General features: G+C 41.2%; 1 protein-coding gene across 5 annotated transcripts in view; it reads right to left on the reverse strand.

The window, feature by feature from the left end:
- Nucleotides 1-25,054, reverse strand: part of MTUS1 (microtubule associated scaffold protein 1) — a 125,113-nt gene that overhangs the window by 77,170 nt on the left and 22,889 nt on the right. For all 5 annotated transcript variants that reach the window (XM_050337594.1, XM_050337598.1, XM_050337597.1 and 2 more), the window contains 2 exons: nucleotides 12,216-14,385; nucleotides 9,785-9,980 (listed from right to left, as the gene is read on the reverse strand). In XM_050337594.1, the coding sequence (XP_050193551.1) occupies nucleotides 9,785-9,980; nucleotides 12,216-14,198 (2,179 nt within the window). In that variant the 5' untranslated portion in view covers nucleotides 14,199-14,385. The remainder of the gene's footprint in view (nucleotides 1-9,784; nucleotides 9,981-12,215; nucleotides 14,386-25,054) is intronic.

Below are 25,054 nucleotides of genomic sequence, written 5' to 3' on the forward strand. Positions count from 1 at the left end.
TGACTTAAACAAACCAACCCCAACCACTAGCTTTAACACAGCTATTGGAAAGTTCTGTCTGTTTAGGAGTACTGGGCACAAGAAGTCAAATCAATATAACTACAAGGAAAGCTGAGGCAAGCCAAAGAAGACCACCAACCCCACCCAATTATGCTTTCATTATCCTCCAGCTCTTCAAGCCACAAACCCCTTCATATGAGGCACTGAAATTTGTTTGATAAATTGCAGCTTTTATACTCATGTTATCTACAAATCTTTTAAGTTTTCTGTCACAGGAGTTCCTCGGATGAAAGAGGAACCTCACTGTACCAAAACAAATACAAGTTTCTTCTAGAAGATAATTATTCCTATTTCTCTCCTCCTTTACCTCTACCCTGAGAGAATTCAGAACTAAACAGTACAGGTGAAGAGCTACTTAAGACACATCAGCATGTCCTTGCAAGTAAATGACTAGGTACCAAGAAATTCCCCTGCAGGGAAGTTACTGCACACCTCCCTCCCAAAGAAGAATATTCTTATAGATACATCCACATTTCTGATAGTGTTGATATGTTGACTGTTAGAATCAGTCTCTGCAAGTACAGTCATGCTTCTTGCTACAGGTACAACACATTAAAACTTCAACGGGGCTAGTCACAAAATCATCTGTAAAAAGTCTGGGAACATAAGTGAAAACTTTAACTCCCCAAGTAAGATCAGTGATGGCATCATAAACAAAGCTGACAGGATGAAATGCTCCCTTCTGGAAGCTGGAAGCCAGGAGAATATCTGAAATACCATGAACTTGGGAATATAAATAATTTAAGTTCATCCTCAAATGTTTCCAAGTGCCCCTCTTCTTCCCCACCCCAGTAAAACTCACAGAACCACATCCAAATTATTGAGAGGTAAATCAACCAATTTGCTTTGAAATTATTCATTGCAACATATCCCATATTATCACATACATTATTTCACTTTTACTCATTTCTCACGGTGAATTTGACTTACAAAGCTAAATAGGAAGCATTTCATTCCAAATGGGCATTTTTATGATGAACCCTATGGCTTGCAAAAACACAAGTGGCATCTATCCCATGGTAAGAGCTCCTTGTTACTGAAAAGTAATAGAAGAAAACAGGTGTCAAAGTTATATTAAGTTTTTCTGCTAGTGCATGTAGTCAAATTGACAAAGTTGAATTCAGATTACATCATTTTATGTTTTCTTTCAGGTTTCAAATTATGAATTGACCATTCTGTAGCTCAATGACCAACACCTGGGGCAGGGGCTTAGAGGTCAATATTTGGCATGAGGTTATACATTGCTCCAGGCAGCTTCCAGCAAACCATTCCTGTTGAGGACAGCCAGGAAGTGAGGGCAAAGTGGACTGGAAATATGACCAGTGAGTCCAACTCAAGCAACCAGAGAAACGCTTCTAGGCCCTCACAACTAATGCCATTTTCTGAATTCTCACAAACTCGTCAAGTGGACAAAAGTCCTTTTGGATACAGTGAGTTTTCCCCCAGTTTATACTGCAAATTAAAAGAGAACTGGTTATGAGATACAGCTATACAGTGGAGCCGCCTGGATGGACACAACAGAAGAGGGATGATAGACTGTTGTGTCATACTATTAACTACAGACCTTATGCTCCATGGAGACCTGTGTATCATCTCCTTCCCACACCTCTGAATGGGAATATGCGAGTTTTAAGGTCACATTTAAGACAGGGTTTAATTAGAGTAATGAAGCCCTACAGATGCATCAAAGAAAGGGAAACAGGGACCAAATAATTTGGACTAAGAAGGACAAATAATGGTCTTGGATAAGGCAGTGTATGAGGAACCTGCTTTTAGGACCCGTAAAAGAAGCTGGCTGCTCTGCAAAAGAAAAGCATAAAAAGTCTGGCTGAAACGAAATTTTAAACCTTATTTGCAGACCCTGGTGCATTCCAGATTTGTTTATGAGAAATTATATGGAGACCATTACAAGTCTACTCTAGGATTTTGAGGCAAGTCCTGACTGTTTCAGTCCGAGAATGTGGAAGTTATGTTTGCCTTTTAAAATATTTTGTTTCCTCTTGGCAGCATGTCAATACAACTTTAAAAAGTCACATGGTAGATAGCAGGAATGATACAAGCTGAAAAATTATTTGCAATAACTATATTTGGGTTAGCTCCTGGTTGAATATCAGAACAAAGACTCAAGGACTGTGGGAATGCTTACTGGAACTACATTCTTATGGTTCTGCTTCACAAGTGTTGTGAAAGGCTATACCAGAAAGTCCTGAATTACCAAGTTTATATATGTTTCCAGCTGTATGGAAACTGATTGAAGCCATTTGGTTTCAATTTTCCATCTAAAAGCTCTCTTCGTGCAATAAGCAGCAATAACAGTCAATAACCAACTGAGTCCTCATCTGTCACTGCTTGTTCTGGTTTTAACTTTGGGAGCTTCTCTCAATTACACATTTAAGTGTAAAATGAAGCCAAAATTCAGCTGCAAGAATTTAACAATTATGAGCAACAAAATAATTTCAGAGTATCACTAAACCTGCTGTGGTCTAATGCAACTTAAACACATGTTCTATAGCACATCGGAAATTATTTTTCCCACACTACAAATAGTTGTGGAACACAGGAAAAGTCCTTCAGCATGATCAACTTTTTATACGCAGAATGTCTCACTTGTCCAAAATCTTAAAGGAAACACAGAATTCATACTCTCAAGCTTCTCTTTACCCAAGCTTTCATTACTCTGGTTAAATGCTATGAAAATACTACAGGAGAAAGAGGTAGTGCCACTGGATTAAATTAATGAAAATTATAAGTAAAGCACAGGACCATAACTCTGCTAAAGGGATATCAGTGACTTAAATAAGAGACAAGAGGGTACCCAAAATGTAAAAAAACCCTGCCAGGTAGCAAAAGATATTTTTGTTACAAAGATGATTTACATGGTTTCCATTGATTTCTGGACGTCTTTACCATCAAGTAAGGAATATTATTGATGCTTTCACATTCCAAAGAGTTTAAATTACAAATAAGGCTTGACAGAGTTGTCACAGCTAAGACACCAAAAACAATGTGAAATTTCTTATAGTGAAAACAAATTTAAGGTAATGGTATAATTTCAAGGCAGAAGTTTTTAAGGGCAAAGTTATAGCATATAAAAAAATCTTGCAGGTAAAACTTTCCTTTACATATGTATAGGTAGGTTGTATATATACACTTTGAGATCTACAGTAAATAATTTATATTTCTATTTCACGCTGTTCAAACACAAACAATTTGCTGTGGCTAAAACAGTCACAGTGCTTCTGTTCAGCTGCATGGTCATGTACATTTGCTGGGGCAGGCTGACAGTAGAAGACCTTGGAGTGATGTTCCATGGGACCACCAAAGTTCCTTGGCTTCCCCAGTCCCCTTCCACTCCTCCCTTCAAGTGAGGCAAAGACATGACTTCCCAAACCATAATACCTCAACTATTATCAGGCTACTACTCCTCCACAGTGCTTATGGCTACACACAACTAGGTGGTTTTTGGGAACAAAAACAACAGTTGCTTTCATTTCAAGACTAGTTCAAAGTCCTCAATCACAGCTTCAGAATTACACACACTGTCCACTAAAAACCAGGTAACTCAAATGTCTTACTCTGCATCTTGAAATCTAACAAGCATTTTCACATAAAGACACACTGCCTGCCATCCAGTACTACAAAAATATCCACTCACAGTACCATGGAGAAGTTGCTGTAGAGAATCAGATTTTTGTTTTAGAATGACTATGTCATCCTCTCTAATGGAGTAACAGAGACAAATAGTTACAGAAATCATTTTAGTAGCTTGCAACTACGACCTGATTTCCAGATGTGCTACAGAAATGAGGCTTCGCCATTTCACAAATCACTTCAGTACATCAAATCAAGGTGGGCTTGCCTTTTAGACAACCAATTTCTAAGTCATTAAAAACTCCAAGTCCTGGGTAAGATACACCAATACTGGTGAACAGTGCTCAGCAGCCATTTTGAAATATACTGGTTATTTCCAGCTTAACATGTTCTGCAAATAACCACACAAAAATATAATATTTGAGTTATGAGTTCTGCTCTCCTTCTAACATCTCCTGTTAAAGAGAAAATCAGGAAATTTCCTTAGAAATCATGCTTCCTATTGGTTAGTTACCACTCAAAACTTAAATTTTACAAGTGGGAAAAAAAAATCACCAAAATCTCAACTCCTGACAAGTTTCAAGGATCTTATAACTGGTGTTTTATACACGGCATTTCTTCTTTTCTTTCTTGGTTTTAGGGGAGTTCTCTGCTTCCCACTCAAAACAGCCATGTATGACACAATCCACTGCTCACAAGCTCTTTATTATTCTGAGAATAATACATACACTAGTACATTTTGGACAGATGCACTGCTTCTCTCCCTCTGTCACTCTGTACACACATGATGACAGAGCTATGCTATCACTTCTCTTGTTCAGAGTATTTAATGGGCTCACTATACCAACTTCTTCTGCTGCCCAGTGATCTAAATACAGATAATAACTGGTTAAGAATTAGCTGCATATATGTTGGTATCTCAAGAAGAAACAAATCTGTTAAGATTTGGATATTTTTAAGACTCAACGTGACAAATGCCTGAACAACCTAGTCTGAATTCAGTGCTGACCCAGTTACAGGCAGGGGGGCTGGACTAGGTGACCTTCATAAATCCTTTCCATTCTGGATTTAGTTAGTCTGTCTATAGTCTGACAAAATCCCAACAGCAAACAACTGTGCAGCTACCGAATGATTTATCTGGATGGGCTAAAGTTTAATACCAGAGTGTTCAAATGACTCAACTGGGAAAAAAATAGTTATTCTTGCCAGGAATGCTTTAGCTTGAACAGATAACTGGGTTTGGTTTACAAACTGCCACTTGGTCACAGTAAGTGTATGTACAGTTTTATTTCAAAAACATAAACAGACAGGGTAGGCAGCAGTAGATGAGATTTTACCTAAAAGGTGTGGTCATATAATACAGTGGGGCTTTTGTAGCAGGACACTCCAAGAATCCTACCATGTGCTTGAGAACATTGTCCAAACACTTCTTGAACTCAGACAGGCTTGGTGCTGTGACCACTTCCCTGGGGAGACTGTTCCAATGCTCAACCACCCTCTGGAGGAAGAAACTTTTTCCTATATCCAACCTAAACCTCCCCGAGTCAGCTCCAGCTATTTCCTTGAATCCTATCACTGGTGATGAGAGTAAGAGATCACTACCTGCCCCTCCACTGCCCCTTGAGAGGATGCTGAAGACTGCAATGAGGTCTTCCCTCAGTCTTCTCTTCTCCAGGTTGAGTAAACCTAATGCCCTCAGCCCCTCCTAAGGCTTTCCCTCCAGACCCTTCCCCATCCTCGTGGTCTCCTCTGGACGCCCTCTAATGGCTTTTTTTTATATTGTCTTTTTTTATATTGTGGTTCCCAGGACTCGAGGTGAGGCTGCCCCAGTGCAGAGCAGAGTGGGACAATCACTTCCCTCGACCGGCTGGCGATGCCTTGCCTGATGCCCCCCAGGACACAGCTGGCCCTCCCGCCTGCCAGGGCACTGCTGACTCATATTCAACTTGCCGTCGACCAGGACCCCCAGGTCCCTTCCCGCAGTTGCTCTCCAGCCTCTCATACCCCAGTCTGTACACACGCCCAGGGTTGCCTGGAGAGGAGGAGGAGGAGGGATGAAGGAGGAGCAGTGTAGCAGGAGGAGGAGCGGGAGGAGGAGGGATAGAGGAGGACGACCAGGAAGAGGAGGAGAAGGAGGAAGTTCGCGAGTCCACCGCTCGCTGAATGCGCAAGCCCCCGTCCCCGGGAGCATCACCCCCCAGCATCCCACAGGTGACAGGAGCTTGCCACGAATATCTTGGGGGGGTCCCAGGGTTTTTCTGGGAAGAAGGTATCTTTGGATCTTGCAGTACTCCAAAGGTGAGCCTCGGCTGCCCCTTGGGAAGATACTGGAGGGTCCTCGGGAGGTGTTTTTTCTTCGGGGGGCTGCCGGCAGAGCCCCGGCGGCGGGCGGAGGGATGCAGGTTCGCTCACCGCGGGGGGGATTGCTCTTCCTGGGTCAGGCACCGCCGCCTCCACTGTCAGCCCGCGACAGGCGGCAGGTGGGGGACACACACACATCGAGTTTGGGACCCACGAGGAGAGCCGGGTTGGGTAGGAACTCCGGGACCCTCAGAGTGAGGAGAGCAGAGAAAGGCGCTACCAGAGCTGGGAGACCCCCGACAGCCCGGAGGTAGGGGGAGTACGGAGAAGGGGGAGCCTAGAGAGAGGTCCTGGGATTTCCGGGACTCCCAGCAGCCTGCAGAGGGGGGAACTCCAGAGACGGGGCTCCCCAGGGAACCTAGAATAGTGAAACAGAGAGTCAAGGGAGAGGGGAGCTCTGAAACCCCCGGAATCGCTAAGTGGGACCCCATAGAGGAGACACCCCCGATATTCAAGAGACCACCAGCAGCCTGGAGAAGGCAGGGACCCCGGAGAGCCGGCACACCCGATACACACAGGACCCCCAGCAGCCCAGACAAGAGAACCCCCAGAACCCCGAAGCTGAGAGACCAGAGAGGGGGGAACTCCTGGGAGGGTTTTCTGGGGCTGAATCTTGGCTTTTTGGAGGTTTTTAGGGACACAAGATGCCTGGTGACTTCTAGAGATGGACTTGGGCAACTTAACGCACTCAACTATGATGTTTTCACCCCCAAAGCAGGATTTCTCATTCCCAAACCTTGGCCAGATGGAGGAGGCTGGGAGGAAAAGGAAGATACTACAGGACACCCAGGTAGGTGAGGAGGAAGTCACTCCACCTTTCCCCCTCTCTTCTCCTTCATCTTCCAGCCAAGCATCACCCCTGCCTGCAGGACAACCCTGCTGCTGATGCCATGCTGCTGGGGATGGATTTGGCGGGGGAGGGAAATCTCCTTCACTCTGGCACCAAGGCAAATCCCCTTCCTCTTCTTTCTTCCTTCCTCTCCTGGTTCCATTTCTTTCCTTCTTCCTTTTTCTCGTTCATTCCTCCCCAGGCAATGAGCTGAAGGCAGAGACCATGGAGGACAAATCCGCCTGTCAGAACCTCCTGGAAGAGGCTGTTTTGAATGGCTCCACTGTGCAGGAAGCCAATGGGAAGGAAAAGCCACAAGCATACCCCACAGGAAGCAGCTCCAAACCCAGCCCACGGTGTTCTGAGGAGGAAAGACCCACCCTTTGCCAGGAAGGCGGACGGAGCTTCAGCCAGAGCCTGGCGGTCCACCAGCAGCTTCACAGAGTGGAGAAGCCCTTCAAGTGCTTGGAATGCGGCAAGAGCTTCAGCCAGAGCTTCCACCTGATTCGCCACCAGAGTATCCACACCGGGGAAGGACTCTATGAGTGTCATGAATGTGGGAAGAGCTTCGGTGATGGCTTCACCTTTGCAGCCCACCACCGGGTGCACACAGGGGAACGGCCTTACAAGTGCTTTGGATGTGAGAAGAGCTTCAGCCAGAGCTCCAACCTCATCACCCACCAGCGCCTGCACACTGGGGAATGACCCTACAGGTGTCCCGACTGCGGGAAGAGCTTCGTCCGCAGCGCTGACCTTGTAATCCATCATCGTGTCCACACTGGGGAGAAGCCCTACGAGTGTCCTGAGTGTGGGAAGAGGTTTCGGAGCAGCTCAATTGCCAACAGGCATCAGAGGACACACACAGAGGAGAGGCCCTATGAGTGTCCTGAGTGTGGGAAGAGGTTTCGGAACAGTTCTCATCTCATCAGGCATCAATGGACACACACGGGGGAGAGGCCCTACAAGTGTTCCCAGTGTGGGAAGAGCTTCAACCAGAGCTTTACCTTGATCAGACACCAACAGACTCATCGGGAAGGGAAGCCCTACAAGTGCCCCAACTTCAGGACTTCGTCCGCTGCTCCAACTTCATCACCCATCAGAGGATCAACTTTGGATTATCCACAGTGACCCATGTTGGGTAGAGAACCGGTGACCCCCAATCCAGGTGATCCACGTTGGGCAGTGTATTGGGTTTGTGTGGACAGGTCTTGTGCTCAGGGGGCTACAGCGCTTCTGTGAGAAGCTGCCAGGAGTTTTCCCCATGTCTGTATGATTTGCATCTGTACAATGTTTATAAAGCAGCAATGAACCATGTTTAAAAATTCCCTTGGTAAGGGATAGGGAAGTTAACGTGTTATAATTTAACACATCAAATTCTACTTTGTAGCACCAAAACACTGCATAAGCACAATGAAGGGCAAGGTGTGCTAGGAACTGTGGGCTAGAACAGGGGGCTGCAGAAAGGGCATGGAGAAAAAAAACCCAAACGTTTCTTCTCAAGTGCAGCATTAAAGTTCCAGTCTCATCAGATTATAGCACAAGTTTGTAATGTTAGGGTGCTGCTTCATGCTTGTAACTTAAGTAGCCTTTTTCCAATAGGAAAAACTTGGAAAATATTCTACGGACTACTGTAATTTCAACATACAATAAATGAGTTACAGAGTGACAGAATTAGCTTAAAAAAAACCCTGGGGAGTAAAGACTTTCATTTTCAACAGTAAATGACTTCTACTTCTTCTGCAAGTGCATCTAATTTTGTTAAATTTCTTTTTTCATGTAATGAAGAAGTTAGTCCTATAACCCAGCTATTTCTGTGACCATGTCATAAATCTAATCTGGATTAATAACCTAAAGGAAAAATATACATCTAGATCTATATCCATATCAGTTCTTCTGAAGCCATAATTACATCCAGGAAAGCTCTATGTTGGTATTTAGAGAGGTGGTGAGTTTTCCAAGAAACGGGTAGCTTACAGTTTGGTACCTAGTTCACTGAGCAAGTGCCTCACATTAGCAAGCCTCAAGTCAGAGAATGGACTATATCACTTTTTTTCAGGGACTCATCCTATAAAGGACTACAAATACAGATTTTATCACACTTTACCACTGTATATAATTAAGAAGGGTATTTTGGACTGGTTTAAAATCTTAGATTGAGTAGGTTACAAAAAAAAACCCCACGTTTTACTGGGTATAAATGGGTGTGTACACTTTCCAAATTACAGTGCATTGTAGTGTAGCCATTTATAGCCAGGCTACCTTTGCAGCTAGTTACACTGCCACACTGCTTAAGAAAAAAAGCCAAAAAAAGCACATAACCTACAAGAGGACTTGTGAATCTCTACAGTTACAGAACATAGTTTCCAGTCATGAGATTTGAGCTGCAGCCTATAGACTAGATGTGAGATTCCTCCCTGCCCTTGCTATTAATCAGTTTGAGATTAATTAGCAGCTCAAACAGTAGTCTCTCCTTCAATTATGCTCTCCCTTTTCTAGAAAGAGTTGTATTAAAATTAGGTTGAACAAAGTATATTATGACCTGAAATAAGGGCTCATTCCCACTGGAATAGAATACAGCTGCTTATTGTACAAGCTTTGAACCTGAGTTCTGTATTTTCCCCTCTTCTCTTTCAAATAATTTTAGTTGTAACTTAGCAAAGTACTATTATATAACCAAACTATAAATATTTAAATATCAATTCTTCTAGTAGCACCACATCCTCACATATTCTTTACAAGATGAAATTGTGCAGTTATGAGGTGTAACCTGTCTTGTTTTTTGCCCCCATACCCTGCAATTTACAATTTAAACAGAACTGTATTTAGCACGAAAAATACATCTCTGTATCATTCTAGAAGTTCTGTCAGAAAGTAAATTAAATATGATAGCTTCATTTTAAGAAAGTGGTTAAGTGGTAATATTCCAGTGAAAAATTCTTTTACCGGAGCTCGCTGACAAAGGAGTTTCCTTGTGAGAAGGTGTTTTAACAGTGCTGGTAGTTTTACTTTTACATCCTCTCTTCAAGGTCAACACAGACGGCACCATTCTATCCTTGGGAGTCGATACACTCTGTAGCGTGACTGGGTCTTTCTTTGGTATGCTTTTCCCTTGCGTTGTCCCATCTTTCACAGAAGGCATCTGTTTTAAGAAAAAAAGAAAAACCGAAAAGCCAATAACAATACATCTCACTCACCACCACTGTGAGAAACTGAAGATCTCCCTTTGCAGCATCTGTAATGAAATACTGACCACCCAGGTATGGGATATGCTTAGTCTGTCTCCATCTGCAGTTCAGAACCTCAAGAATCATCTCCTAAATGGCCTTCAGCAACACAAACCTGTCAGTTTGAAGTTAATCACTAGTAATGACAAACACACTAAAAAGAGGTTACAGAGGTAACGTTACATCAGAATTTCTTCCTCTTCCTCCCCAAACTCTAATTAAGCAATTCCATTACATGACTACACCTAGTCTCAAGTTCTTTACCAACAAGCTATACACATTAATACCCTAAGAAGTTAGTTGTCCTGTGCTTCTTGAAATGTCACAGCCATTACTGTAGTCTCATGATCTAAGTCTTGTGTCACAACAGAGAAAAAGGTTAAAATTTTTTACATTGAGGTTCCACAGATTAAAATAAATTCAGGAGTGGACACGGGACAGGTTTAAAATAACTGGTTTATATGTACAGAACATCTGCATTTCATACAGAATTCTTGCTACAGTTTATGCTTGCACTAATTCATGACCACTCTTGATGTACAGTCAAACCTATAAAGGTAAACTCATAAGACCATACAGCTGTTTATATGCTTTTCTGTGACTCAAGCCAATATGCTGCACTTTCCACTTTTGACTCCAATCCTCATCTTCATTTTCAGATGTTAATCTATAGTTTTCAGAAGACTACTTACTAAGTTTAGTCCAGCTGATCTGTCTGCTGTATATCATTTATAGAAATTGTTCTATTGTTTTTCCAGGTACAAGCAGAACAATTAATATCACAAAGGTTTTCCATATAGACAATAGAATAAATGAAGAGCATTCTCTTCAACCCTCAGCATCAAAAATAAGGACTGAAGTTCTTAAAGACTTTAGAATTAAAACAGACCATTTTTGCTCTCATGTTTATTTAGGTTTTCAAGTTAGATTATTTACTCTAATAAATAGTATTATTTATTAATTTCTGGTGTAATGTATCAAAAATGGATAGCTGCTTCTGTTTTACTTAAGAGCTTCCTCCATATACTGAGCTTTACTGGAATTTTTCTGGCAAATCAGGAAAGCCTGTCAAAACATCAGACAACACCAGTTTTACCATTAACAGCTGCTGTCTCCATTTCACCAATTTAACGAAAGCTGTTGAACCCACAAATCAGCAACAGGAGAAATTCCACATAGCACCAAGACTCCAACTTTGTGTCCCTACCATACATCCTGAGATCTTGGGCAACCCAACTCCAACGCTCTGCCCCTTCTTTCCCACCATTCCTTTTCTTTTATCCTTCTTTCAAGAGTATTTGAAAGCGGCACATTTCTCCTGACAGGCAGCTGACTCATCCAGAAGTATTTCCCAACCAACCAGCACATGCATACCTCCCGGCCAGGAAGTTTACACCTTCCAGCTGGCTGACTGCCTAAAACCAGGTATATGCCCTCTGCATGAGAAATATTTCCTGGCTACTCTTCAGTATTCTAATGAGTCCTGGTTCTACTTCAAACAAACAAACTCCAAAATTATTCAAAGCAGACAGTGAAATAAAATATTTCACCAACTCATTGGTCTTTGGGTTTTGTGTGACTTAATGTTACTGTTAATATATGCACAACATTTACATAAGTAATTTCAAAAAATGTAATTTAGTTCTAAAGCACATTTGGAAGGAAAAGAAAATACTGAAACCAGCAATTTATCTCTAATGTCTATTTAAAGTTATAGCACCACTAGAATTATCTTGAAAAATGTGGATATGAAAAGTTATATTTAGAAAACCTCACCAAGTTATGCTATGAAATTTTACAAGTTTGACTAAATTAGGGCTTGTTTGCTTTCATCACACATGCACCAACTGCATTGTCTGTAAAAGACTTTACTAAAAAAAAAAATTTTACATCACGGAATAAGATGAAAATAGAAGGACACTAACTCACAGCTGAGGCCAAGTGCAACCAGTTGAAAGTAAAGCGGTATTTCTTCATTTCCTTTATTAGGAAAATCAACAGAGAAAATCAACCTGAGAAATGAACATTACAGTTCCATTTGTAGATACAAAGCCCATTCCACAATTGCCATTCAACACTGTGCAATGACAAATTTCCTTTTTCCAAATGTACTAAACATACAGTAAAGTATGAAAGGGATAAAAACTTACCAAAGGAACAGACTGCATGTCAAACGTTTCATTTGCCACATCTTTTATCAAGGTCACTTCCAGAAGCATTCCCATATTGCTGCTTTGCTCTTTTTCACCTCCAGTTGGGTCAATATCTTGAGCACAAGGCTGCATTAAGGAGTCTGAACTTTCCATTTTATCATTTAGCATCTCTTCCGAGCTCTCTACACATGTTGGAAATGCAGCAGAACCCAAGGAGCACGCCGAATGGGTAGTGCTTGCTTTGTCAGTGTCTTCAGGACTTTGCTTTAATGCAGGTGTCTTTGAAGCCTTGTGGGAAGCGTTCCTGGGAGGTGTTGTGGCATGTACAACTTGGCTAGTGAAGAGGCGTTTGTTAAGATGTAGCTTATGGGGTTTATTTACAGGCAATTCCACTTTTGAATCTTTAGCTAGATCTACTGTCTTTTTCAGCACTTTTACAGAGGATAATTGCCTTGGGGAAGTAACCCGTGAAGGTGAGGAGACAGCTGATAGCTGGGAGGACTGGGGAGACTGTTTTAATGCTGCACTGTCTCTTGACTGTAGCACAGGTCTAGACACCACCTTTGGCTTCACATTTTTGAAATCAGGTTTGGGAAAACTAACAATCTCCAATTTCTTCGCTTTGGTTATTGCTGACACAACAGGAGACCTGCCCACTGGTTTTCTTACAGTTTGATCTGAACTAGCTCTAAGCACAGTCCTTTTCTTATGTCCTGCTACAAATGCCTCATTTGGTCTTAGTTTAGGAGACTTGTCTCCAAGTTCTTCCAAAGCTGAAACAGAAAAAGTTCTATTTTTTGATCGCTCTTTAGGGGTTGAAGTACATAGAGTAGAAGCACTTTCATCAGCCATAGGACTGAAGACCACAAAAGTTGCTTCGCATTTCAGGTCAGGTATAGCAGTCCTCTTTAATTTTGGTACACTGCAAGATATAGAAGGGGTGTTGTGCATATCCTGAAGAGCAGCATTTCCAGAGATACTCTGTTCTTTGGTTAAGGGTTCACTGGTTTTCTGTGATACTTGTTCTACATACATTTTATCTACTGAGAGAAGGTGCACACTATTTACAAGACTATCCACGCCCGTTTTAGCATTGGAATTCCCAGTTTCATCGTGGTCAGAGTTATCCTGCAAGGATTGCAATTGGTCATCTTCATTAATATTAATGCACGGTGACAATGCATCTCGCCTATAAGGATCTATACATTCAGTAGCTAGTTCTACAGACTGTGCTTCTGTTTCCTGTGATTCTTTATCAGTCTTGATAGCATTTTTCAGACAGTGTTCAACACCTGCAGAGGTGCAATTAGGTGTTCTTTCTGAGCTGGTTCTATCAAATTTCTCTCTTGTACATATTTCAGAAGAGATCAGTGTTTCTCTCAGATGCATATCATCATTTTGATCAGTTCCCAGAGTTTCACCTGTAACATTAGTAACATCCCATGTGCTCAGGTGGCAGCACGCCCCATCATTTATCAGGGACTGCATGTTCTGCTCTGAAGCAGGAAATGTTACTACACACTTAGAGTCAGTCTGACTATAAGGCACTGTGTGTTTGATACTCTGATTTTGCATTTTTGCCATAACACCATCACCTTTCAATAAGTTTGTTGTTGCTTTCAAGTCACAGTTCAAAGGACACATGCAAGTCTCTTCAGTCATGGAAGACTTGCATGCAGCATCTGCCTCTCCCGACAGAGCTCCTGTGCAGTTGTATCTGCCAGGTGTCTTCTGCAGATCAAGTACTTCAATACACTGCTGTTTTAAAAGAATACTTCTGAAGTCACTCTTATTTTCAAAATCATCTTCATGCTCAGCCGCTATATTCTGGTCAGTTGAATTACTGTGTATCTTGGTGGCACAATTCTTTGAGGAAGGTGTAGCTCTGTCATGTGCATAGTTATTTCCATTTTCATCCCTTATAAGTAAGGAAGACTTCAAGCCATTCTTTGCTTTGTCATCTGACTTCCCAACATTCATTTTGAAGGCTAGACTTCAAACCGTTCTCATTTTACATTTATTTAAAATCCCAGAGAATGCAGATTCTTCTGAACTTTGCAAAAAAAGCCCCAAACCTAAAGCTTTTCCCTGGAATGTGTCACTTGTCCTGAACGATAAATGAAAAGCAGTTCTTCGTTTTCATGTTTCCACAGAGGATTCAAATGTTCTGGAATTAAAAAGAAATTAAAAACAATTAGCCAGTTAGGATTTTAAGACAGTAAACATTTTTAAGCTCCTAGCCTTTGACTCAAGGGCAGACATTTTGACCAATTTTCTTAAGCAAATTAGGATTTTACAAAGATGTCACCCATGCATGCTTTTACCTTCCCAAGCCATTTCTGCTTCTCTGATTGCCAAGCAACTTTGAAGTCTTTGGTCAGTTGCAGTCAAGTGTAACTTTAGGGCTACATTTGCAGGTATTTGGTTTGCTTGGCTTTCATACAAGCAAAAAAAACAACCCAAAAGATTTGGCTTCTTGACCGGGGAAAGCTACCTGAAGGACTACATGACAGAATGAACCATCATTTTCCCCTCTTTCAATAGGAGATACCCAACAACAGGGCATGGTTCCCCATATAGTGTGTAGTCAACCTGTGAAACATTTTACTGCACGCTGCTTGGAAACCAAAAAGCTTACACAGGCTCAAACATAAGCAAGAGCCATGTTAAAACAAACAAACAAACCAACAAACCTGTCCAAAACTGAACACCAAACTGACTTGAGATGCTCTCAGTCCTGAGCTGCAAGCAGCCAGAGAAGAATTACTGCACACTCATCCTGATCTTACACTCTTCACTCAGCATTCAGCCCTGGTTACTGCTGAAGATGGTTCACAGCATTAAGCGGGTCTTCAGTCTGACCACGTCTGGTTGCATATATGTTCTTATACACAAGCTTGCGTGAGGACAGCAAGTAGAGATCTGTGTTGTAATGGCGATGAAATACTGCTGTATAAGCTCGGGTCTACAGCAGAAGTAAGAGCAGCAACATAGGAACAACAATAAGAATCCCAGTGAAGGGAAGTTCAGTGCTTGTCCCTCAATGCACAGAGCAGTAATAACCCCAGAGAGCAGTTCTTGTCTTGCTCTCTGGGGTCTTCTCTCCTGCCTTACGAGGAAGCAATGCATAGCAGAGGCAGCTCAAGTCTTCAAAGAGTTAAGACGTCTGAGATAACAAAGAGAGGATAGCGAGGTTCATGATGTGGGTACACCAGGATATTTCCCACATGCTACTGGAGTAGCCAACCAATAGATGCACAAGACCCCTGAAGACTCACTTGGAGAGCAATTCCATACCTATATAGCAGCCTCCATCTGCTATAAAGACGATTACCCAAGTGAGGAAACAATTCCAGTGTCCTCTCCAGCAGAGCAGAGCTACATTACCTTACCCAAAACCCTGTAGGAAGGTGGGGGTGGCAGGACAGACAGACAATGGAGGACAGTGGACCACGCACGGGATGGAGACGCACAAACAAACAAAAACCAGTAGAGGCCTTGCAACGTATAGTGACAAGTTCCTAGCAAGCATTAAGACTGCACAGAGGTACCAAAACCACAAGGACATAAATGAGATCAAACTGTCCAAAGCAGTTGGATGACCTCCATAGCACAATTCCACATGAAAGGCTCCTAATACCAAAAATGAGACTAGAGATACGGAGAACTTCAGACTTAAAAGATATGGCTGCAGTGGGGTGGAGGATCTGCCAGAAAGGTGGTTCACTTACAAAGCAATAAAGCCTAAATAGGCAGGATGAAGTTCACTGGATCCAACAAGGGAATCTGGCTGAGGATGCATTCATTGGCAAAGGTCAGCTTCCCAACTGAAGAAGGAGGACAACTGCACAAGTGTTGAACACTATCACATATCTGGAATGAGACTCCACTCTCCAACCAAAGAGCAGGAAGAAGGATATTTGCTATCAAAAACAACGAGCAAACAGGTCAACGGTGCTTAGCTTAAAACGCAGCCATCAGAGTGTGGCATCCTCAAACAAGGATACTGATGTAATGACATTTGAAATTTGGTGTGAAGAAAGCAGCAGGACATGAACATCAGGATTCAGTATATAGGGTGGGTAGAATAATTCATAATTCACATAGAGTTAAAGTTTGCAGTTATTTGACTGTTTGAACTATGGTGACAATACTGGATGCAACACACCAAGATAGGTCAAGGAGGTTATAAGATCAGAAAATATGATAATAATACTAAAAATATATTTCTGCTAAAGCAATGCTGATTAGGCACAAAGTAGAATAATTCTGTGATCAAATTTTTGTACAGTGGAATCAATGACTGCTTTGGAAAACAAGTTTGCCACGAGAAGTGACTCTTGACTTATTCTTTAACAAATAAGTTTAAAGCCTCACAGAAACCATATAAGCCATTTTAGGAAAACACAGCAGGAGAAAGAAAACAAAGTCTTATCAGCAAATGCTTTGGAAAGCATAAAATGAAGTCAGCATGCTAAGTAGTGAAATGCATTATTCAAAATCTGTTCTTGAACTATTCAAAATTCACTTTTTTCCTTAAACCTTATTTTTTTCAGCTGAAAACATAGCTTGAGTCACTACATTCAAAATAAATCCTTTTTCATACCAATGAAAAGTATAAACCTTTTCATACTGGCTGCATGGTCCATGAAGTTTAGAGTACAAAAGCAGCACCCAAAGTAGGACTGTTCTAGAACTGCAGGAATGTGCCGGCTCACTACGAACCAAACATAAGAGTGGCTTCTGGCCCACAACCTTGTCTTTACTGGGTACTTTGAATATCTGATTCAGATTGAGTGTAAAAAGACCACAGAACATGGAAATCAAAAAGCTACCGAGATCAGACAGCACGCCCTCCTCTGCCCCTGCCTCCCCCCACCCCTGTAGATGAAATGGCTTATATAGCTAAAAATCTCCTGGTAACTCAAGGCTGGTCTAGATATTTTGCTTACTCACTTTTATTCAATCCCTATAAAAGCATAAACAATTGCAGTACCCTCATTTTCACCTTCAATTAGAAAACCTAAGGCAGATTGAAGAGTTCTTCCAAAAGTCTTCCCTGAAGGCAGGGCAAGAACCTGTTCTGCATAATTTTCCATTAATTTAAGTCAATCACAGAATCAACTGCTGAAAAATATCTGCAATCTTTCCTTTCACTGTTGTTTTGACACACTAAAGCTTGTCTGTACTTGTCTGGAGACTAGCCCTTAACACAGCTTGCTCACCTAGTCATGCAACAAAAAGTTAAGATTCCATTTTGATTCAGCATTAGTTCAGATTGAAACACCAGTCCTACCTCTTTCCAAGAGCTTTCTCTCTATGAAAACAGGCAATTTCAATATTTCAAGACTTAGCAAGACCGAGATCCCAAGAATTTAAAGAATGGCACATTACCTTACAATATCCATAGCTAATAAAGTCAAAATTTAAAACACAGGCAGCTAAGTAAACCTCGATCCAACTGATGCTGAAGTAGCTCCAAGAAAAATAAAAGCAGTTTTAAGACTAAAGAGAGAAATGAGGAAGTATGTTCAAGTTGCACATGCCAAGGTGTACGTGTACATATAAAAAGTCTGCTCACTCACTGCTGTGGACTTTCATATAACCAGAGAACATACAGCAATAAACTACTGATTCAACTATTTTTTAAAGCAGATTTTTCCCTCTTATAATCAATACTTTAATGAGCAAGTAAACCAGTCTCAAATACAGCTTCATACCCACAGAGTCCTGAAGACATCCTGCATAGAAAGTGAGGTATTCCTAAGGATCAACTATGGTGTATAGAAATCTGTAACCTAGATAAACATTATTCCTCAACAACAAACATTCTGTAACTCTGCATATACCAATATGTTCGTTAAGCTTATGAAAACACTTACTGGTGATGAGAAATTCTTTAGTTTCAAGTTTTGCCATAGGAGGGGTTCCGTAGCAGATGCACAGACACAACAGTTGCCCTTGCTGAGAACACACTGTCCCTGGCAACTAGTGACTTGAGGAATTCTCTAAACTAAATACTACTACTAAACTTGTTTTGACTTTGTCTTACATCAAGTATTATGAATTCCTGGCCTCCACAACACCCTACAGCGCAGTGCAAAACAGTTCAGCTGTTTTGTGCCTTCACTAAAGCTCAGCTTGCCAAATTTCAGTTGTGTACTTCTAGTACACTGCAGAATAAAGTCTTTGCTATCAGAGCTCTAAGCTTTCCCCTTCCTCAACAGATATAAGAGTTTGGGGTAACTGTAGTATCACTTGGAAAAAAAATGTGAATGGAGCTTGGCAGGTAGATTCTCCTAAAAAGAGGAGGAATTTACTGCCAGCAGCCCCAGATCCAGGAGAAATACACTACAACATGCAGAACTGGGCTCAGAGCAAGATCTTGTCACTTCTACTAACCAACAAGTGGTGTCCAGGGATGTGCTGTAAAAGGGTAGAGAGACAGTGACTCGTTCAGTGCTAGGTTAACAGGAATCGAAACCAGATCAACTACAACAGATAATTCAATCGACAAGTTGACAAATTACTCCAAGAATTCCAGTCTGTTTGTGTTAGTGTCACAATGTGGACACTAATAAGTTACACTTTTCCTGGTACTCCATCTGGAACTTGATTGTTTTAAGCAAACCATCACGCAGCATTTACTCACACCCATCAGCTATGTTTGTGCAGCCTGTATGAAGGGGGACACAGGGTGGGGAATAAATCTGAAAGGAGAAAGTGTGCCCAGACATGCAGGAAGGCAGTCTAGAAGTGCTCTAATTAACTGAATATGCTTTGATACCAGAAAAAATGCAGCATCAGCATTCCAGCAGAAAAACATGTTATGTGGTCATGATTACCACAGTCACTGAAACCGAAAACCATATAAGGCATTTGATATGTCAATGCATTACACTACAACTAGTTTACTTGATCATGTTCCGGAACACAACACAATTGCAGAAGTCTGAATTTTTCAGCATATACACCTGAAGAGATGGCATCATTCAAGACGGAGTCTGCATGCCACAACCAGGCATCCCTCCCAACATGTTGTTCAGTGTCACTCACACATGCTTCATAAGAAAGGAATAGGAAAACATGCAATTTCAGGTAACGCTGTATTTAAATAGAATTGTAAGTTTTGGAGCTCTCTGTGCAGATTCAGTAATGTCATATCCTGATGCGAACTAGCCTATTACCAAGCTAATTCAAACTATTTAAGAGAGGGTGAGATAAGCTCCTACAACAACTTCATCCAAACATTTATAACATTAAAAGTTCAACATACTCCTAGAAGTGAATTACATGAAGTGCTCATATGCTAGCAACATTGCTTGCTTAAGAACACACAGTATCAACAGTGCTGGCACTGTGAAGGTGCTCTGTTTATTTAAAAAAAAAAAAAAAAAAAAAAAAAAAAAAGAAACAACAAAAAGCAAACCCACCCCACAGGGTAGCTAAGCAATATCTCTATGCTTTACTGAAAGCCATTTTAGAAGCCAAAGCTATGGTAAGCAGAAATAACATGCAAGTTATGCTTGCAAGCAATCACGCAGGTACGTTTGACTGAGGAAGTAGTATTGCTTTCACAGGAACGAACCATCAGTTTTCACCTTCTCCACTTGGCTGTTTGCCACACTGCTTCAAGACTGAAGCACCAGTGTAACATACAAGTTTACAGTAACAAAGTAATCAATGAGCATAAATTTTAAGCATTTAAGTCTTGGCTCTAAGCTATAGAAGAAGTAGGACAGCAGTTGAGTGTACAGCTTTAGAAATCAGATATCGTAAAGTTGTGCAAGAGGTATTGACTTCCTGTAAGATGTTCAAATCCTGACACTACCATCAGACTACCATGAAACTTAACTGCTGATGCTTACAGGTACATTTACCCTGGCAGCTTGTCCTACCAATGAATAAATGGATGTCTGAGACGGCAATCCTAGCACTTTCCCCAAACTCACAGCCTCCAATGACTCAGTCCTCAGAGTGCCAGTTCAACTGAAAGCTTCAATGGCTTTTGGACCCTTCTTTTCCTTACCCATAGTCATTGTTTTCCTAAGATGAAGAGTTCCTTATCTATTGAATTGCTATGAACTCGGGCTGTCCTTGTTGGCCTGTCTTTAAGGATGTCAGGCTGTTCTCTCCATCCTCAATTTCAGACTATTTGTAAGCACATAACACACACAGACATTCCAATGGATTTATACAGTGTCTTGATAACAATTCTTCTTCCTTTAATAACTGTCAACTTTAGAGTTTCATTGTAAGGTAAGTTTTGGGAGAACTCTGTACTCAGAAGTGAAAGACTGCTACAATGATTGTTTGTGGTTTTTTTAAGAAATAAATAAAGCCCATCTTTTACTTAGATAACTAAGATACTTGACAACACTGTCTAAAAACAGCATCCAGTATTTTGGGGATTTGGAGCTGCGTGCAAGCCCCTAGACCAGGCAGTTCTGTAAATGCACATGGCTTTCGCCGCTCTGTTTTACAGCAACCGCCAAGATGAAACTGGCTCAAGTAACAGAGATAAGCACACACAAGCCAGTGACAAATGCTAGCTGTTAACACAGCACAAGTAAGCAAGTGTACTTTATTGTTTGAGATTAAGGGCATGAGCAAACAAAACCAAAGCTACCTACTTGAATGTGCAAAGGAGAACTGCAACAAGCCCCTCACTTGGTTATTCCAGCCTGCTCTTATGACTTAATCAGGCTCTCATTTTTATCTTCATTAAGACAGCATTCATTGCTAAAAGTGGCACAGACTAGTCACAGGGTTTTCACAGCATGGTGCAGTACACAACTGCACACATGGCCAGTTATATTATAATTTATTTATCCACTGCCATCACAGACAAAGCCTGTGCATGTATTTGCATGAAATCAACACTCAACCTGTTCGTCTTTAGGGAAAGAATCCCATTAAGTTCTTACTTCCTAGTAAATTAGTCATCAACTTTTTAGGAAGGTGCTTTGGGGATATTTATTTGCTACTTTATCACAACTGAACTGTATAGCAAAAGCATAAGTTATTGTACAAGGAAAGATAAACTTTCAGGTCAAAAGGAAAGTAAGGAGCTGGAACTTGAAAAAACAAACAGTACATTTATTATGTCACTTCCTTGGAAGGTCAAGGTTCAAGTCCTTCTTTTTGCAAGACTTGATTGAACAGGTAAGCACAAACAAGACTGAGTCTGTCATGTCCAACAATTCTAGTCAGTGTTCACGTTACTTGAGTAGACAGGGCTTACAAGTATAGCTTACCTGCTCTGTTTCTTGGAATTGTGCTAAACTGATTTTGTCCACTGCTACCATTTAAAGGGTACATTCATACATTTTGTTATCTTCAAGTTATGAAATAGTGGGCTAGGATTATTCACAGGAACTTCCCCTCTAAGATTGAAATACTACCAGTGTAGGAAGAAAGGTGATAACGTATTATGAAGAACAAAAATACTTCGAGAATTCCTGCTAGGTCTGCCCAGCCACTCACACACAGCAAATAAGTAAAACTTTAAAGCTGAGCAAACAAGGTTTGTGCTCCTCAAGAATGTCCTCAATTTTCAAGATAGTCTTTAAATATCTAGCACTATTCCTGAAGTCTCTCATCGTACATTCTTGATCATAATTTCTCATTCTTTAGGAAATTTCAGCCATCAGCACCCCTGCTGCCCATCTTCCTTCAAACAAACTTCAAACACTCAAAGTAGAAGTTGGGCTGACCTGTTCCAAACTAACAGGTAGGTCTCAGCAAACTTTCTACTCTCCATTACATGTTACTCCTCTTATACAGAGCTGTCAACCCCTCTTAACTTGCCCCATACTCTTCTCTTGCTTCTCATCCTAGTTGAGTCAAGTCTAGTAGAGAAGCAAGCACACAGGGAAGCAATGCAGAATAATCATTACACCTTAGACACTCAAGGCAAATGGCAGAGTGCTGTTGTTGGTGGTTTACAGAGGTTTTCTGTTTTGGCTTTTTGTTTGTGTTTTTTAAATTTTGTTTCAAAATATCCCCTCTAAGTATTTAATAAATAATATTTAAGTGAAATATTTAAGTGAAGACTTTGCTGCTAATCTCCTCTTGACTGATAAGTACAAGGTTTTCACAAAACAACAAGTTAAAAAAAAAGGCAGAAATACTCTGCAGAAACAGCACCACACTACAAAGATGGTGGGTAAAATGCCAATTGTAAGCCTGGGAAAAATTAAGAATAAATAAAAATTGTTTGTTTCCTAACAATGAGCCAACAGCTTGGCAACTCAGAGCAGAAATGGCTTTAACCATTACCACTGAAATAAATGCTGCATTAAATTTTTGCCTTTACAATCAAGTTTTAATGCCAAGCTACTATACCACAATGTGCCAGGCAACATGCACTGAAGGTTATGTGCTAACTTGAAACTTTTCGTGTTCCTGAACTGTTTTATGAAGCATCTGTGCCCCTAGCCCTAGTGTGAGTGCTACACAACCTATAGCTGACATTAGCACTATTCTGGCTAGTACAGTGACCGAGTCAGTGGAATCAGATAGTTAAGGCCACAGAAAGACTCATCTGCTCCTGTGCACTGCATGTCCTTCAGATCTTCACCTAAAACTGAGCTCAGCAACTGGCTATATTTAACACTGACATATGATATGACCTAGTTTACAGAGCATTTGGAGTACTCTAAACATAACCTGTAGTGAAGTAAGATACAGTAAGTATAGCAGTACTATTTAGCTCTAGTTCTCTTCAGAGAATGTTGATCTGCTTTTTCATATAACGACAGAAAAAGCAGCATCTTTGCCATGATATTATTTTGCAGTAGAAATTGAAGAATTAATCAATATGTTTAGGATTTCTCACATTAACCAAGTCAGAAATGTAATCAGCTTGCAGTTTTTGCAGACTCAAAAGTTGATTGCTGGGCAGAAGTGATCTTTCATTCAGAAAAGACTACAGCCAGCCAAGAACTGGCAAGTTTCCACTGACTTTACAAGAAATTCTACCACTGAGTTAGGACTGCACTTCTGCACAGTAACAGCATCACAACAGAATTTAATTCTGAAGATGCTGCATTTCCCAATTAAAGACAGCTGGTTTTAGGTTTTAAAAAATATTTAAGGTTACTGATTATATATAGTGAGGGAAAAAAGAATCTAACAAAACTGCAATAAACTGGTTACAGGAAATAGTATTTTGATAGCCAAATAGGAAACAGCACCAACCAAATGATTAGAAGTCCTAAAGGTGCAGTGGTTGTTGAGGATTTTCACTAAGTATTGTTGAATAGTAGTTTAAATCCTAACAGTCCTAACAGTTTCACCAATACTTTACCTGCAGTGTTGCACCACCAGAACCAGCATCTAGAGTTACAGGGCAATTCACAACCATTGTTCCAAATGTTACAGTCTCAGGTGAAAGCAACCCGAATAAAACACATGGGGTTTAAGAACAAAACACCTTTAAGAACATGCAAACCTTGCTATTTTTCCTACAAAGGAAACTGTTTCTCACTGTGAGATCAGACCTGCTACAAGTGTTTTATTCTTTTTACATTTTTTGGTGGTTTGCCTTTTGGGCCCAAAAGACACAAGCCTCAGAACTCAACAGGGACAAGCTCTGCAAAGCTAAACAACAGATAAATGGAAAGAAATGTGCTGTGGCAGTTCTGCAGAGCTGCTCAAAAAAAAAAAAAGAAAGCAGTTTGATTTATGCAACACTATTGGGTAGCAGGCTGCAGTCAGTGCTCTCTGGAAAGCACCAGCTCCCCGTGCCACTTGGCATGGCTGACAATATGCTGCTTGCAGCCCCATGAGGGCTGAAATTCCACCAGGTCCTGATGGCTGAAAGACTGGAGAGAAGGGCAACACAAGCACACATCACTTGAAAGGCTGCCAGGGCAAGGTTATTCGACTCACCCAAGGGATCCCCTGAGAGAGACCCAGACCTGCAGGCTGCCAGCCGCTCCCTGCAGTTTCCCCTTGGCTCTGGGGAAGGGGTTCCACGTGAGCCCTGAGCAGCATCACTCCTGGAGAGGAGGGCTCTGTACCTGCAGGGCAACAGCAGAACTCAGAGCTCCTGTACAGAAGTCATCCTGTCAGTCCCTCTGGCATCCCACAAGAATGCTGTAGTCTAGCACAGAATTATAAATTTCTTCCTTAAGACTCAAGTGGTACAAATCCACTCTTTTAGTATTTTTCCTTGAATCAACTTGCCTAATGTCAGGCATCAAATCCAAATGGTTTTTATTATAGAACACGTTTTGTTTCACAGTACAGCCAAAGCTCTACAGCAAAGTTTTAATCAGAGAGTTGAAGGGTGTTTTAATTTCAAATGCAAACCTCTCAAACAGTTCTCCCCATTTGACTACATAGCTGACTTGACAGCTTCCCACAAGAGCAAAGCTTTTATACACCACTACATCATTTTATACACACACTACAGTTCTATGTTATATGGGAACATTAGCTTTGATTTCAACTCAGGACTGATCAAAATAAACGCCACAAGTAGTGACACAAGAGTTACACACCCCGTGCCACATCCATACTTGCTGTTCCCTGGTGAGTTTCAGCTTCTGCTACAACCTTCCCTTGGGATGAGATACACACAGTTACAGGACATTACACACACTGGCACAGTACTGTCTCTGTGCTACCAAGTGAAAAAGCAGACCTCTGGTTTTCTAATAAACTCCTAACCCTTGACTAACAACCTAACAGGGCCTCACAATTAACAGGCAAAAATGTCTTTTTCTTCCACTGGCTGTTTTTTTGAGCAAGTCACCTTTGCCTTTTTTTGCAAGTACTGATCACACATTAACTTCTGCCATACAGCACCGTCAGTCAGGTGATTCACT

This window comes from Myiozetetes cayanensis, unplaced genomic scaffold (genome assembly GCF_022539395.1).
Source record: "Myiozetetes cayanensis isolate MyiCay16 unplaced genomic scaffold, myiCay2020 scf7, whole genome shotgun sequence".
In the NCBI taxonomy this organism is placed as follows: domain Eukaryota; kingdom Metazoa; phylum Chordata; class Aves; order Passeriformes; family Tyrannidae; genus Myiozetetes; species Myiozetetes cayanensis.